This window comes from Amaranthus tricolor, chromosome 8 (genome assembly GCF_026212465.1).
Source record: "Amaranthus tricolor cultivar Red isolate AtriRed21 chromosome 8, ASM2621246v1, whole genome shotgun sequence".
Classification (NCBI taxonomy): Eukaryota; Viridiplantae; Streptophyta; class Magnoliopsida; order Caryophyllales; family Amaranthaceae; genus Amaranthus; species Amaranthus tricolor.
In genome coordinates, this window is record NC_080054.1 from 22874863 (window position 1) to 22891998 (window position 17136).

General features: G+C 33.3%; 2 protein-coding genes across 2 annotated transcripts; one reads left to right on the plus strand and one right to left on the minus strand.

Moving 5' to 3' along the window:
* Positions 1-3785, plus strand: LOC130821239 (mitochondrial import inner membrane translocase subunit PAM16 like 2-like). The gene is made up of 4 exons (XM_057686922.1): positions 1-232; positions 377-464; positions 3041-3174; positions 3257-3785. The coding sequence occupies exons 1-4, from the start codon at positions 230-232 to the stop codon at positions 3389-3391; spliced, it is 360 nt and encodes a 119-aa protein (XP_057542905.1). The 5' UTR covers positions 1-229; the 3' UTR covers positions 3392-3785.
* A 3182-nt stretch (positions 3786-6967) lies between these two features.
* On the minus strand, positions 6968-11871 carry LOC130820285 (uncharacterized). Its single transcript, XM_057685604.1, has 3 exons — positions 11664-11871; positions 9381-9608; positions 6968-7397 (listed from the first exon to the last, which is right to left on the minus strand). The coding sequence occupies exons 1-3, from the start codon at positions 11685-11687 to the stop codon at positions 7350-7352; spliced, it is 300 nt and encodes a 99-aa protein (XP_057541587.1). The 5' UTR covers positions 11688-11871; the 3' UTR covers positions 6968-7349.
* Between the last annotated feature and the right edge of the window lie 5265 nt (positions 11872-17136).

The window sequence follows — 17136 nt, forward strand, 5'->3', positions numbered from 1 at the left end:
TTGTGTTTGGCCCCAACTCAATTTAGGTTTGTTTCTTTCTCGTCTAAAAACCTGAAAGACTGGTTTTAGTGGGTGTCGAGAACGTTCTACGCGGTCCATTCTACGCAACTACCCACCTTCTACAATTTCTGAGTTTTCATCAATCTTAATTCCTTTCAATTCCGCCATTAAAGACTGAAACAAAACCTTCAAGAGATCACCTTTTAAGAGATTCATTTATACGCTTGCAATGGTTGTTCATATTTCCTTTCTTCCCCTATTTAATTGTTTTCAGAAATTAACTGAATGTCTTTAATGATTGTTTTCTATTAGTTGATGATTTGCAGATATTCTGAATCTTTTGATGTTGATTTAATGGAATAATTTTTTGTTGCAGGCTGCAAAAATAATTGCCCAGCTTGTGGTGGTAGGGTCAGGGATGCTAATTAGGGCTTTTGCTCAAGCTTATCGGCAAGCTCTTGCTAGTATGTTTCTTCACATCTTTGTCATCAATTATTTGGACTTTATATGATTGATTAAATATTCAGACATATTGATTTCCAATCGTGCGACCTGATAGTTTAGAGATTAATTTGATTGAAAACCTTAATTTTGGTTATTTTAATAATTTATAGTACGTATTTTTATTCATTCCGCTAGGGTGTAACTTGTTTGCTTAATTATTGACGCGATTTGGCTGCAGTCAAGACTTAAGAGCATCCCATAATGAAGATATGTGAGTTCTTTGTTTTATAGAACAAAACTATAGGTTTTTTCAGCTGTGTTGACTCTGTTGTTAAGGATGTGATCTTGTCTCTTGCTAGGAGATCATGTATTCCATGGATTCAGATGGGATGAGTATGAACTATGAGCTTTTGAATGTGGTGGTTCAAGGGATGAACTCTCAGTGAGATCTGTAGGGGTCATTTATGATTTCTTTTAGTTTGTAGTATGAAGACGCAGAGAGGTGAGGATATGCAAGCAGAGTTGTCGGGTTTAAAGATGAGGTGATGGTTGAGGGTAAATTGTATGATGTCTTACTTATACTTATCATAATGTAATGGAGAGTTCTTGTGTTTTGCACTATGTGGCCCTCATATTCACTCTTTGAATTCCCATTATATTTTGTATCTAAGATATCCCCTTTACGAGTGTCGTTTGCCTTTAAAGTCCTTCATTGTTGAAATAATCTATTCACATTCATACGCCTCTAGTTAACATGTTCTGTATAACTTGGGTCAACCATCTTTGAGGTTCCTCCAACTTCTCTTCCTCCCTTCAAAAGAAGAAAACTTTGTTTTCTTATGTTTTGATGATATGTTTTTATAAAACAATCGAGAGCAAAATAAATAAAGAGGGGTATAAATTAAAACTAATCTAGTTATTAAGAGCAATGATGTAAACATGATTCATAATGTTGTTGACGAGAATGGACCTTGCGTGTTATGTTAAATTGACTTTGTACTTGGCGGAATGTACCAGGTTTGTGTTAGAAGATGATGCTTATATGGTTTATTGAATACATTTTGGAGCCTTTCTTGTATGTATTTTATGTGGCTAATATGGAACCTTACCAGTTATCATTTCTAAGAGGGTACCGTAAATCTAATTTCCATGTTGCTTAATATCCCAAACAATATAATTTGTACGAGTTTTATTTCCTTTTGTCAAGCCATTGGGTACTGTAAATTTGGGGCTTATTGTTAGTGTGTGCAAGCCCTTAATCATTTGGCCAAGTTTTGTTGCATTTAAAGTTAATGATTTTGATGTTATTATTTTATTCAAAGAGACGCTTAGGCACTAGGTGAATAATCAAAGTTTAGAGGTTATTTACAAGGGTTTTCGGCTTTTTGCAAACTCTAGATCAAAATATCACATATTAAATGGCTAACTTAATGTGATCGGGTAAACAAATAATAGTCTTAATTGGGTGAGTTAAAAATGCCAGACTAGTCTAGATCTTAGATATAACTGGATATGAAGGAGAAAGATAGCTTACCACTAAACAATGTATGAATAAACAAAACAATATATTGAACACTAGGATGATTAGGGGATTTACTTGATTCCGTTTTTAATATCATTATATAAGAACACAGACCCGTTTGGTATATCTAAACAAAGATCAAGGTCCACTCGTAGATGATTGGAAATATTGCTCCATGAGCGTTAAATTGGTAATGGTGGTGGAAGTGAGTTTTATTATGTATAGTGTACCTTGATGACTAGAACATGAACGTCTAATACAATTTGTTCATTTTCATTGTAGGCTCGCCAATACAATGGGATTATGACTGGAGAAGTAAATGTTAATAAAAGGGTTTAACGGTCACTATGTACCTTGACCTAGACCGTTGAATTTTTCTTGAACCCGGATCCTGACCTGTAGGGTAAAAAAAAAGTCTTGGACCCATAAAATAGAGTAGGGTAGAGCTCAAACCCTTATCCATTCCTAGTTGTCATATGCTCATGTAAATCTCAATTTTTAATGTTATTCGTCATTTTTTCTAGATTGCCTTCGGAATATCATTTACTCCATGTGACTCTTCTAAGCTCCTTCAAATTGCAATCTTTCACTTTTCTAGATGGTGCTTTTTCAGTCCTTTTTCTTATAGATAATCTGACCAACATAAAAGTTTTCTCAAATTTGTCTTCAATGTGTGCAACTTCAAGACCTTTTCTTGTATCTTCATGTAATTCTAGGATATGTCCACTATGTCCATCTTAATATACACATTTTACATACCTCATCTTCCTACAAATGGTCACTTTTGAAAGTCCAACATTTGGACTATACTAATGCTAGCTGGAACTTGATTACGCAATATTCATCATAAAATTTACCCTTTGAACACTGAAGCAAAATACTCCCACTCCCAATTCGTTGATAGTGTTTCGGTTTGCTTGTTGAATAATGTGTCACAAATTTATTTTTCTGCGACATCTTGTCATATATTTATGTTATAGGTTTCTCAACGGTTGGAAAAGAATGACTATTGCTTGCCTTTGTAATTTATAGTGTCAGCTAGTCCTAATTCTAAAAATGTGACGCGTATTGCAGATGCCTCCAAAACAGGTGCTGCTCAAGAAGCAATGCAGAATACTGTACGCAGAGCAAGCAAAGCGATCACGGAGCAAGAGGCAAGGCAGATTCTTGGAGTTCCTGAGAATGCTGCCTGGGAAGAGATTTTAAAAGTTCGCCTTCACTTCCTTTATTTTTACTTTCTTTTGCTATCATCTGTAATTATATTTTCGTAACATTCACTGATTCGTGCAGAAATATGATGTTTTGTTTGAGAGAAATGCCAAGCAAGGGAGTTTCTACCTTCAATCGAAGGTCCATCGGGCAAAGGAGTGTCTTGAATCGGTATATCAAAGTAAAGGTCAAGGTCCCACTCCCACCAGTGGCTGACTAAATTGTGTTCCATAAGCATCAAAGGAAATGGGTTTTATTTGTGTATAGCTTGATGACTAGAATATGAACATCCAACACAATTTGTTCGTTTACACTGCTGGCCCGTCAATGCTATGAGATTATCACAGTTTTGGGAGCGGACAGGTTTTAGTGAATAGTGATCAGAATAATGTGTTGCTAAATCTTTATGTTCCTCAAAGTATGAGTTGTCCTACAGCTTTCTAGCATTTGCTGGCTTAATGTTTCTGAATTTGGTATTCTTATTGTTTTTAAGGACAAAACTCATGTAGACAGATGGACATATTTTTTGTCACTGTCCTCGAATATCACTGGACAAATACTTGAAATGACTGCAGTAAATCCATAGAATGTTCCCTTTTGTAGCTAAAAACTGCTGTCTTTGCTTGTTTTTTCGAGAAGATAAAAGTGAACTAGTATATTCATGGAAAAGTAGCCAAGAGGATTCGTTTCAACCCTCCATCTAACTACTAGTAGTGTGAGGCTTGAGTGCTAACATACCATTTGATGTGGTTTTGGTCTGTTTAAGAAGTAAAAAGCACCATCTTCATCCTAGCTGTGATCATTGAAGGGAATCTAAAGATGTTTTATAATTACTCCTGCATAGATTTATGTAGCAAGTAATTACTCCTTGCTAGTGTATCTATTGTGTGAATGGCAGTCTCATAATGCATTGTGAGATGGGACTATTCAAGCTCTGGTCGAATATTATTCTTTTCGATTCAAGGGTAGATTAGAGAATCCATACTAAGCGGAGAGAATTAGCTCTTGCATATGATGAGAATTGAACTCCCGTCACAAAACTGAACAATGAAGGAAAAATCATCAACCACTACTTCACTAGACTAATTTAAATTCTAGGCTTGCTCTTCTGCCTATAGTCTATAGAGTTTGCAACAAATTTCCAAAAAAGCTCTCAAACGGAAGATCTAAATGCTCCAAAACGGGGGGAGTAATTCGTTCATCATCATTGTTAGTACCAGTCTATCATGTTTGTTTGAGACTGTGCGATCCTGTATTGTGTGTGTTGAGCTTGAGATGCTGGTTATTGTGGACTGCAATGACCCATGTTCTAACCGTTTAAAGGGAAAATGCAATTAGTCATGAAACATAATGTCTGCTAATTAATTTTCACACCTATTATTTAGCAACTTTCATTATTGCAAATAACAATGATATCACTGACTTAATATTAGTAATTTTATACTCCTTCTGTTCCTCAATGAAGTTCCCACAGAGAATTTTCATGCAAATTAAGAATAATAGAATCTTATAAATAGTAGATGTATTATTTTATTGAATAATAGATTTGATGGAGAAAAAGTAGGGACTATAAACAATATAAAAATATTAAAAAAAGGTTAGTGAAAAAAAATATGGGAACAACTCATAAAAAAATATTTTTATAAAGTTAGTGGGAAACATGTGAGGGTCATAAAGAATATAAAAAAAATATTAAAATGAAGTTAGTGGTGGGGATCAAAAATAATATTAAATTATTAAAATGATAAATAAGGTTCTGTTTGTTCAAAATTTGTGACATAAATAGAAAGTATCTTTGTGGGAACAACAGATAGAATATCTTAAAATAGCAAATGGAAGCTTATTAAAGAAGTGCAGGGAGTATAATTTTTTTCAAAATTTTAGAAGTACCTTACTATGATCTTTTGAGATTGATGTCCTATTTGGGGGGTGTTTGGCATGTGGGATTTGAGGAAGGGAATGAGACCTTGTACCAAAAAAGTCCAAGTCTTTGTTTGTTTACAGGGAATGAAAATAAAGAATGAGACTAAAAAATTAAGAAAGTCCTCAAGGCATTGGAGGGTGGGTATTTATTTGAGACTTTCATTTTCATTTCTTTCTTGAAAGTCCCAAACATGACAAACAAGGATGAAACTTTTGTATCTTTAAAGTTTCATTTTAAAAGTCTCATATTAAAGTCTTATAAGTCCTATTTCCTTGTGTCAAACACCCCTGACTTAATATTAGTTGTAGATTTATTTTTTGCTTTCTAATTAATTATTTAAAAAATTATTTGACTCTAACATTTTGGAACTAAGATTTTAGCATTGTTATTGTTATCGTGGTTCGTGAATTAAAAATTTATAAGTTGGAGAATCTATTTTTTTTAGTCGGAAAGCAAGTATCACTTTTCAAAATGTATTTATTTGATTCTCACCTCGTTCTTTCCTTTCCAAACCAAACTTGTATAATAATAATAATAATAATAATAATAATAATAATATGAGTATATTATATGAGTAGTTTCTACACGAATGTGAATGCATAACAGCATAAGGCGAACAGAGACAACTTTAAGTTAGGAAAATGTCATAGTCCCAGCTTCACAAGATGACTGCCCTAAATGTGCATACATTGGCCCACAATAAATCAACTATGTTTATAGTGGTTACATATCTTTTATTAATTTTATTTTAACATTTTTATATTTTTTATGATTCTCACATGTTTCTCACAAATTTTAAAAATATTTTTTTATTAGTTATGGTCTTCATATTTATCCCACTTTCTTTTAATATTTTTTTTTAATTTATGGTCTCCACTTTTCCTTCATCAAATTTATTATTCAATAAAATAATATCTCTATTAACTAAAAAATTTTATTTTACTTAATTCCCGTGAATACTTCTTATGGGAATTTCATTAAGCAACATAAAAAGTATTATTTTGTTGTATTTTTGTTTTGTTTGTCTTTCTTTACTTTTCTTTACGAGTTTTTCTCAAATGGAGAGATCCTTTTAAGTGCATAATCTTTTATAAGTACTCCTATGAGTTATTGTCTTTCATCTCACTAAATCTTAAGCATAATTTTTGTGAAATATATCGGATATCGTGATAATATATTGACCCACAATAGTTTACTATGAGTAATTTGAAATCCTTCCAACTGTAGGCACGCTACACCTGTTGTTAGACGACAGCGTCAGCGACTTAAAAGGGCCAAAGCATCGATAATTTCTAATTAATAACTGTGATTTGTAAATCACTATAAAAAGACAAAAATAATAATAATAAAATAAATAAAACTAAATGGGGTCAATTAAATTATGAAACTTTTCCCCTATTAAATCCTACCACATAAGGGTAATTTATTAACTTTACAAATTACCGTTATTTACTAAAACATCCTTTCAAAACATTATCCGTGATTGATGAATGATGATATTACACAGGGACCTGAGTTGGTTACATACTTGCATTTCGTTTTAGTTTCTGTTATGGACTACGCTATATTTTTTATTTTTAAAATAATTCTATGCTTTATTTTTTTTATTCTGACATTTAATTTATCTTTTCATCATTTTCATACGTCTTAAATATTGTTATATTCTACCTAAAATTAAGTGATAAAATTAGTAAAGAAATTACGCAAAATTTTATTACATTCCTCTTGACGTATAAATTCTTTTATACTTTCTATAATTTTTTATTTTAAGCTACAAACTTATTCATCGAAAATTTAAACATATAAAAACGAGAATAACAAAGAAATTGTTATTAACGTTAATTATGGACAACACCTTATAAATAATTAATTATTAACAATAATTTGTTATAATCATTTCTCAATAAATGGTATTGGAACAAAAAAATTACTGATAAATACATACTTTAATTTTTGACAAACTGTTTCTGCATCAACAAAAGGACAGCAAATTAGATAATACTCGTGCTTGCAAACTCAGAAACAACCAATTTGGTAAAGAAAATGTAATTTTACTTGTTGCTTTGAACTAAGATCTATGAAAATTACATTTTCGATATTACAATCAAAATTGGGCCATCGCCCAGTGAAAGGCGAAGAAAGTAGATCAGGAAGCAACTGGATAACAAGTAGATATAAATACAGGTTCACGCGTACAGCATAGATCGTCGTTATAGCTTTGTTGTTCTCGATTTTAATTTCCAAGACAACTTAGGCTCTAATACAGCAGTTGAAGTAGCTGAGGAACCTCTTTCTTGGCTGTCGTCAATGAATGAAGGCAAAAGGAGTAGTTAGCATATAAGTACAATGTAACTGACCAACGCTTACACAGCTAGCAGCCACAGATTTGAGCATTTACAAGCAGCAAAACGTCAGGTCTGGGTTAAAAATTCATTCTTTCATCTGTTAATGCTTTGATCTAAACTAGACAGGAACCATGAATCAACATACAATAACGGACCAGTCTCGTTACTAATTTTGTTGTTTCAACCCGCCTTGATTTCAACCTGGCTGACCAGTGCCGTTCCTCACAATTTTTAGGGCCCTAGGCGATACATAAAAAATGGCCCTTATATAAGTAAAATTTCGGTTAATTTTTCTCTAGTTCAGTAGTCATGCGCTTACTGAGAAACCTAATAATGCAAGTTCGATCCATGCTAAAAGCTATTTATGCAAATATTAATTTAATTATAATGATTAACTCAATTTATGCCCCTTCATGAGTTGGGTACTAGGCCGTTGCACCTCAAAACTACCCTCAGGAACGGCCCTGCCAGGCTCTTATAAAATAATGGATCAGATAAGGACCTCCAATGCTCCCCCGTCATTGCATAGGTCTAGCAAGTTGATCACTAGTGTTAAGCAAGAGTCACTTGTTTTTTTATCCAACTCGGGTATAGCAGAAGATCTCTGAATCCAACAGCTATAAACTATGTGCATATCATGTGAGATGGTAGCAGCCAAATCAAACACATGAAGTAACATGCTTATACTGTAGATAATACAAGTATAATTCATCTGGTACAGTCACATGACTATTGAGTCACTGCCCAGAAGGACCCATGCCTTCGTAGTTTATAGCAACCAGTTCTTTGGACAAATCTTTATAAACAAGCATGATTAGATTTAAACACCATTAAATTAAACATAAATCCCAAAGGCCACAAATCTCCATCACACATCACAATAATTATAATACACCAATCGTACCCATAAGTATTCATATCAAACTAAAGCAAATCATACAATTTGTCACAGTAATCAGCATAAAGCATTCCACATAGCAATGAATCTTCATACATTATTATCAAAGATATAGCTATGTGATTTTATTATGAGTGACTATTGACTGCAAAAATGTGAATCGCTACAGCCAATATTCCCTCACAAGAATATCATTTGTAAAGTAGGATACTCGAGGTCCATTTGCTTTTACAGTTGTAAGTTGAGCATCCAACAAACTTGGTTTCTTTAATCATAAAAGTCCGCTTCTAACTGGCACCCTAAAAGTAACATAGCATGTAAAAAGCTAACAAATACCACCCCCCAAAAAAACCAACTAATTGAAACACTCTCGATCTAGTCAAAGATTTATAGTTCTTTGCATTCAGATTAAATTGGACTATATTGATATGACTCATTAACCATTTATACTTCTTATTTATGTGAAGTTTCAATTTGCAAATAGATTATGCTATAAAGGATGATTTGAAAACGTCTTTATTTTTTAAGGATAAGGTTGCGTTATGGAACAAAAATGACAACATTTCATTACATAACATTCAACTAACATTGAGCTTACGGGTTCCGCAAAATCTCACTACTATCTGATGATTTTAAAATAGAGTAACCGTCGATAAAAGTTATTTTAAAATACTAGCCATTACTAAATCAAATAAAAAACTAGCCATTATAATCCTTTTTTAAAAAGGATATACATTACGTTTTAAAATATCTATTATAAGCTGTAAAAGAAAATATAGATATTTTTCAAGTAAACAATTCATATTGCAATACATGCCGTAATGCAAAAAGGTGCTGATTCCGTGACATTGCGACCATTACCGTAACCAGGACGATATTCGCTCTATGGGTTGCATATCTCCAGCCCTCACATTGATCCTGCCTATGTGAGAGCCCTAATGACTTGAGACTAATGCAATGTATATGAAATAAGGTTCTAGCACACAATCACAACATTGACAACTGCGTTAGCTAACAATATCCAAAAAGAACTCTTACAGTCGGGGACTGATTTTGAGTGAAATGGTGTTCGTCCTCGGTTTTGTTGTTAGCAGGAGCAGTTGGATTGATAAAATCATCCTCATTACCTAAACTGGCTCTTGAAGGATCTCTTTTGTTCTGTTTCCTCATTTCTCTGATTTTCGAGAAATCAAGCGAGTAATCTGGCAATGCTCCCTTCTGATCCCAGTCTCCGAACTGGGGCACCGATAGCCATGATACATTTCTCTGCCCAAAAAAAAAATTGAGAGGATCAAGACACAATGCATTCTTCAATGAATAATTAAATCGAATAACTTTAATCAACCTATGTTTCAATCCTCAAGAAACCTTAAAAGCATAAAAGAAGTTTCTGCAATTTAAGCACCATGTTCCAACAAAACACAAATATCCTTGGTAAAATAATATTCCATGAAAAGAACCAATAAAGACTCAACTTGTAAAATAGGAGTAACAATCAATAATACAACCAACACTACATATTCTTAGGGAAAAAAAGTTTGAAAGGCACAACAATAACATATTAACACACCTCTACGATTACACTTTTCATAGTAGTATGCCTAACTGTTATGTTGTGCACATAGCTCAAGAAAATGACTAGAACGTTCTCTCATATCAAGACCATTTTCGTCCTTCATATCCTTGCTTAGCGTTATCCTCCTGATTCAATCCCAACTCCCAAGTCAAAGATACCAAACCTTCCTTGCATGAATTTTACCAACAAAATATATGTTGATTAACCACTTCAATCAAAAGTTTAAACTAGTGGTTGTAATCCCAAAATATGTTAGATCCTATATCACGCTCTCTCACATGAGATTCCTTTTGGCTTGAAATGTAAATGGAATACATATCTTCCTCATATATAGTGCTAAATATTACACTTGAAATAATAAGAGGTATTTGAGATTTGAACCCATGATCTTTTTCATGTTGGCTCTTATTTTTATGTTAAGTAGCCAACACAACCAACAGGTTAAATGATGATTGTAACCTCATGATCTATATCAATATACCTGATTACATAGCTTATATTAAATCAATATAATCTAATATTACTATTAACATGAAAAATTATAGTAGGAATATTATAGCAACGGAAATAACAAACTCCTATGTTTGATGTAGAACCACCACATACAGCACATACCTAATACTCATAAATCATAATTAATTTCTAGCAAGTTATTCATTAACTTGTGACTAACATACGTTTTACTAAAGTTACATTTTTTGAAGAACAAGTATCCCCACCCTCCTTTTTTTCCTCATCCACATATATGATCTCAAAATACAACTCATTGACACATTTTTTTTATATTATCTCCCACCAAACATTTAACTTTAATAAAGTAGGAGTATCACATTTATAGCAAACTCAGATGAAAAATATATTACAACATCATTCAGCCTAATCCCTCCACGTAATGAAGCACAAGAATGAACAATAACAACATAACATTTCATTTTTCGAATGTCATTTAGTGGTTTTCACATCGGATGTCCACACCCTTACACTTGTTGTAGTCTTGTTAGTAACAAAGGGGTTTTATCCGAACAAGAATCAACAAAACCAATGAAAAAATCTAACACCACATTAGCCTGTCAATTGGTAACTGCAAACATGTTCTTGATAGGTTCCAGTTAGATGATAAGGTTTAAAATCAAAGAAAATCTAATACCACATAATATTATTATGATACTCGTTCGTATTCCACTAATCACTTGATCGAGCACTTTCTAATTAATACTGGTAGTAATAAATTAAACCATGAATATACACTCGTTTATTTTCAATTACCACCGGGCTCTAGCAAGATCATTAGTATGAACTTTTGAATTGATATTTTGAGATAACGATCATTACGACATTATTTTTTGCGAAAAGTCAAATACTCTGAATTATACGAACAGGTCTACCGTAACGCAGCTAAGGTAACTCAATTGTTTCCTCTGAATTTACAGTAACCAAATCAGCATCAAATCAAAAATAAATTTAAAAAACATCAAGCAAAATCAGGTTATCAAAATATCAAACAATGGATGTCTAAACCAGTGATTAGTTGATAACCAATACTGATTTGAACATTCATAACAGGACATCAAGTAAACTCGCAATTAGCATAAACGATTTCAGTTTGATCAACGATTCAAATATGAAAATAAAAAAATCATAATAATTACTCCATTAGCGCACAACATCTCAAAAATCAAGCTCAAAGTAAAAAATAATTGAAATTCATTATTTGACGAGCAAAAAAAAAAAAAAAGAATTATTACCTCTTTATCCTTGTGCTCTTCCATTACAGAGTACTAGTAGCTAGTTTATAATGATAGTAGCAAATGAGCAGAAATTTAGATGATGAAACAGAGAGGAAAAAAGGAAGAGAGACAGCAGAAAGACAACAGGAAGATATGAAAGGCGGTGGTGGCGTTTGACGTGAAATGGACGGGCTGAACATATAAAAAGTCTGGTGAACAGAATAGTTGGCTTTACTCTCAACTTGCAACTTGCTAATTCCGTTTTATACACGGGATTTTGAAACATCCGTACCTATTCTTCCTTCTTTTTAATTTTTTTTATATTATATGGTAAATTAAGGAAAGAAAATAGTCAGTGAAATTCGATTTTAGGACCTTACTTGATAAAGACAGTACTTATTTCAACCGAAATAAAATTTAATTATTTACTTTCTATTTTTCTCATATTTATGTAGTTTGCAACTAATCCTCAAATACATATAAAATGAAAATCAAAAAAAAGTGAAAAAAGAGTAAAAAAGTGTTTGAAAAGATAAAAACATGATAAATGAAATGATCAAAATAAGTTTAATGTGATGTGGAGATGAGAGTTCAAAAAAGAGATTGAGTTATGACCAAAATGGTAATGAGGCAAATTCAATCTCTTGCGGCGAGCTAATAAAACGAGCTTAAGACGTTGGCTTACATCAAATCTCTTGGGTAGGAAGCCATAATTCTCCCTTTTTATGGCTTTTTTACTACGGATTTTTTTATGCCGACAGTTAGATTTATTGTTCATATATCTTTTTGTTAATAAAATGTATACTTACCAGAAAAAAAAAAAAAAGAAAAAGGAAGAGGGGTTCTATTAAAATAATCACTATGCTTTTTTTATTACAAGGTAGGATGAGGGAAATGAAGAGATATGAAAGGTGAGAATGAAACTTAAAACTTTTACGTGGAAAATATGATACTTGTTTCAACTGATATAAAATTCAATTATGTAAGAGATTCATTAAAATAATTGTATTATTATAACATTTGTCATATTAATATAATATTACTTGTATAGTTGTATTAGAGAATCGCTGACATTATTAGAGATCTAATAGTTACTTACAACATAAGAGGTTCATTAAAATAATCGTATATGTATAATATTAGTCATATTACTATAGTATCAATCGTATTATTAGTCTTATTAATATAGTGTTAATATTTCTATAGAATTAGTATAATATATTATTCATATTATAGTTATTGGCATTCATAGGAGAAAACAAATTAGTATAAAGTGATAAAAGTATTTAGTTTGCGGAAAGAGAGAGCCAAAATAAGTGTTAGCAAATAATTTCAACTTCTAAAAAAAATTAAATAAGTATGATCACTTTACGTCCATCTAACGACCAATTATTTAGTCTCAAAGTAACTTACATATGATATTACTCTGATTTATTAAAATGAAAAAAATATAAAAAAAAAAATCAGCGACCATATTTATAAAATGTTGATCGCCAAATAAAATGTTGATAATAAGTTGAATTTAAAAAATTAGTGAAATAGATAATTGTAATTTAAAATTTTTACCAGTTACATTTTACCAAATAATGTTTCTAAGTAAGTAATTTACTAGTTGGAATTATCTAGATTTAATCGAAAACTGAGATTATTGTAAGAATGTAAAAAAAAAAGTAATAATAGTATCTTATTTTTTTGAAAAAAAAAAGTTAAGTTAAAAAAATGAAAAATTACCTGCTTTTAAGGCAAGGATAACACGTGAAAGTATTAAAAATCCACAAATTTTGAGTTTATCTTTGAATAATGCAAATTATTAATAAAAATTATTTCTTCTTATATGAAAAGTTTAGACTAATTATGGCTAATTTTCAAGCAAAAATTAAAATTTCAATTTTGTTAATTGTGTTATTTTCTCCTATAATTCTTTCATTAGCATGTAATCAACAAGAAAATGATGATGATTCCATGGTTACATCTCCTTTTAATTCTTGGAATAATGTGAAATCCTTTGTACAAGAAGCTCAAAACAAATATTCCCCCCAACCCCACCCCAATTTGGAGTAAGTTTCTCATTATAAACTTTCATAATGTGGTGTTGGTGCCCATTTACAAGACAATCGTGTTTTGTTTCAATTGGAATACGTATTATTTTTCGGTAGAATCTGAATTAGATTTGTGTAAGGGGATCCCCTCGTCCCACCTTATATTAGAAAATAAAAAATAAAATGTAAGAATCCAAACTTTTTTCTTATCATATTAGTCATTATCTCATGGATACATTTAAAGATGATGAATTTTAAAAAATTAATGTTCATATTTTTTTTCATCTTAAAATCAGACCCATAATCTTTAGGAATTAGTATTTATTAATGAATTTGATTAACTACTATTTTAGAATACAATCTCACAATAACATATTTTTACTCTTTATATTCTCTCTTATCTTATATATATATATATATATATATATATATATATATATATATATATATATATATATATATATATATATATATATGTATATATGTATATATGTATATGTATATATGTATATGTATATATATATGTATATATATATATATATATATATATATATATATATATATGGTGTACGCAAGAAATGATACCTAACATCAATGTGCTTGGTCCAATCATGGTGTACTTGGTCTTTAGCTAAGCAAATGGCACTTAGACTATCACAATACACCGTAGCAAAATCCTGTGCGATATCCAGTTCACCTACAAGGCCTTTGAGCCATATGGACTCCTTGGCTGCAGAAGTAAAAGCCATGTACTCAGCTTCAATAGTAGACAACGTAACCGAAGACTGCAATGTAGACTTCCAACTAACCACAGAACCACCCAAAGTAAACACATACTCGGTCACCAACCTCCTGGTATCCACATCAGCTGTATAATCAGAATCACTATATCCAGTTAGCAAACACTCCTTACCATTCCCATACATAAGACCAATATCAGTTGTTCCTCTTAAATAACGAAAAATCCTTTTCACCCCCGCTAGTGCTCTCTCCCAGGTCGAGCCATGAACCTACACACAACACTAACAGCGTGCGCAATATCCGTCCTAGTACAGACCATAGCATACATCAAACCAACAGTGTTGGCATAAGGGACTCTAGACATATACGCCAACTCCTCCTCAGTTTGAGGTGGCATAGACCAAGACAATTTGCAGCTCACAGATGTTGGTGTACTTATAGGCTTCGACTTCTCCATCCCAAAACGAGATAAAATCTTTTCGATGTAACTTTTCTGAGTCAAGAAAAGCTTACCTCTAGCCCGATCCCTATAGATCTCCATACCCAAAATCTTCTTAGCTGGACCCAAATCTTTCATGTCAAATTTCGAGCTAAGCAACTCTTTAAGTCTAGCAACATCCGATTTATTCTTTGTGGCAACAAGCATGTCATCAACATATAACAAAAAATAAATAATGGAACCGTCATCCAACTTACTATGATACACACAACAATCATACGAGTTCCTATCAAAACCATGCGAAACCATAAAAGAATCAACCTCTTGTACCACTGCCGAGGGGATTGTTGAAGTCCATACAACGACTTTAGCAATCTGCATGCATAGTGCTCTTTCCCTGGGATCTCGAATCCCTCGGGCTGCTTCATCAAAATCTCCTCCTCCAAATCGCCATGAAGGAAAGTCGTCTTAACATGTAGCTGCTCCAGTTCAAGGTAAAATGTGCTACAATCGACAATAGCACACGAATAGAAGTATGTCGAACCACTGGTGAGAATATCTCCACGAAGTCAACCCCTTCTACCTGCCTGAACCCCTTTGCAACTAGCCTAGCCTTAAAACGAACTTTCTCGGATTTAGATGATCCTTCTTTCTTCTTAAAAATCCACTTGCACCCTACAAGCTTTCTCCCCTCGGGTACCTTCACAAGTTCCCACACTCTGTTCTTGTAAAGAGACTGCATCTCTTCACCCATTGCAGCAAGCCATTGCGCCGACTAACTACAACTAATTGCTTGTTTATACGTGGCAGGTTCATATGACTCTACATCATCAGCTACACTCAATGCATAACCTGTCAAATTCTCAACAAAGCAGTTTCTTCCTTCCATTTTTCCAATCAATCTAACAGGCTTCTTACTGACTCGTCTAGGTTTCTCAAGAATAGTGTCAGATTGACTAAATGACCCTTGATTAGACTGCTCCACCTCCTCCCCAGAGTTAGGAGGAGATGGAACAACCTCAGGTTCAGGAGTATTCGGCACTAGAACCTCAGCATCATCATCAATAAATTGCACTCGAGGTAAATCAGTAATGGATGACTGATGTACCTCAAGTACTTACCACTCCGAGCTCTTCTTGGAATACGTGGTGCTCTCATCAAAAGTGACATCCCTACTAAGAATGACCCGACCCTCCGAAGGTGAATAGATCCTAAACCCCTTCACACCATCATCGTACCCAACAAAACACCCCGTCTTGGCTCGTGGATCCAGCTTACCCTCACTCACATGATAATAAGTAACATAGCCAAAAATCTTCAAATTAGAGAAACTAGGCAACTTACCACTCCAGATCTCAAACGGGATTTTGAAGTCAATTACCGAATGAGGACCCCTATTGATGATATAACAAGTTGTCATCACAGTTTTACTCCAATACCTCCTCCCAAGCCCTGCATTAAAGAGCATGCATCGAACTCTCTCAAGTAGTGTCTGATTAACTCGCTCTGCAACACCGTTCTGCTGTGGTGTCATTCTAACGGTATGATGTCGACCAATACCCTCATCTGCACAGAAATGATTAAACTCCTCTTTGCAAAACTCTAGCTCATTGTCTGTTCGTAGCTTCTTGATCTTCCTACCCTGTCGATTCTCCACCAAAGCTTTCCATTGCTTAAAAGCTTTGAAGGCCTCATCCTTTGACTTAAGCAACCTAAGCCATGTGTATCGGGATTTGTCATCTACAAATAACACAAAATAGCGGAAACCTCCCATACCTTCAATGCTAGATGGACAATAGCAATATGAATGGATATAATCGAGCACTTCATCAGTAATGTGAGCACCCTTGCTGAACTTTGACCTGTGTTTCTTCCCAAACACATAATGCTCACAAAATTCAAGGTTGGCAACCTTGATTCCGGATAGTAGATCCCTCTTAGACAATAGCTGCATCCCCTTCTCCCCTATATGACCAAGCCTCATATGCCAAATCTTGGTCATCTCCTGATGAGACGCCAATGCGCAAACCGCAAAACTAGATAGTGTAACACCCTCAAAGACATAGAGGGTGTTCCTGTTGATACCCTTAAGTACCAACTCCGAACCTCGGTAAATGGACAACTCCCCATCCGAAAACACTCCGTTGTACCCCAAATCATCCAAGGTACCTAATGAAATCAGATTCTTCCCCAAAGCAGGGACATGTTGCATTCTAGTCAATGTCATCTTTCGCCCATCACTAGTCCTCAATCTCATGGACCCAATACCCGT

What these genes read in the sequence shown, in the direction of transcription:
- LOC130821239 (XM_057686922.1), top strand. An exon ending in TTATCGGCAAGCTCTTGCTA is followed by an intron (nt 465 to 3,040) that starts GTATGTTTCTTC and finishes CGCGTATTGCAG; the next exon opens with ATGCCTCCAAAACAGGTGCT. An exon ending in CCTGGGAAGAGATTTTAAAA is followed by an intron (nt 3,175 to 3,256) that starts GTTCGCCTTCAC and finishes TGATTCGTGCAG; the next exon opens with AAATATGATGTTTTGTTTGA.
- LOC130820285 (XM_057685604.1), bottom strand. Translation starts at nt 11,687, where the DNA reads ATGGAAGAGCACAAGGATAAAGAG. An exon ending in AAGAGCACAAGGATAAAGAG is followed by an intron (nt 9,609 to 11,663) that starts GTAATAATTCTT and finishes TTTTTTGGGCAG; the next exon opens with AGAAATGTATCATGGCTATC. An exon ending in CTCAAAATCAGTCCCCGACT is followed by an intron (nt 7,398 to 9,380) that starts GTAAGAGTTCTT and finishes CATTGACGACAG; the next exon opens with CCAAGAAAGAGGTTCCTCAG.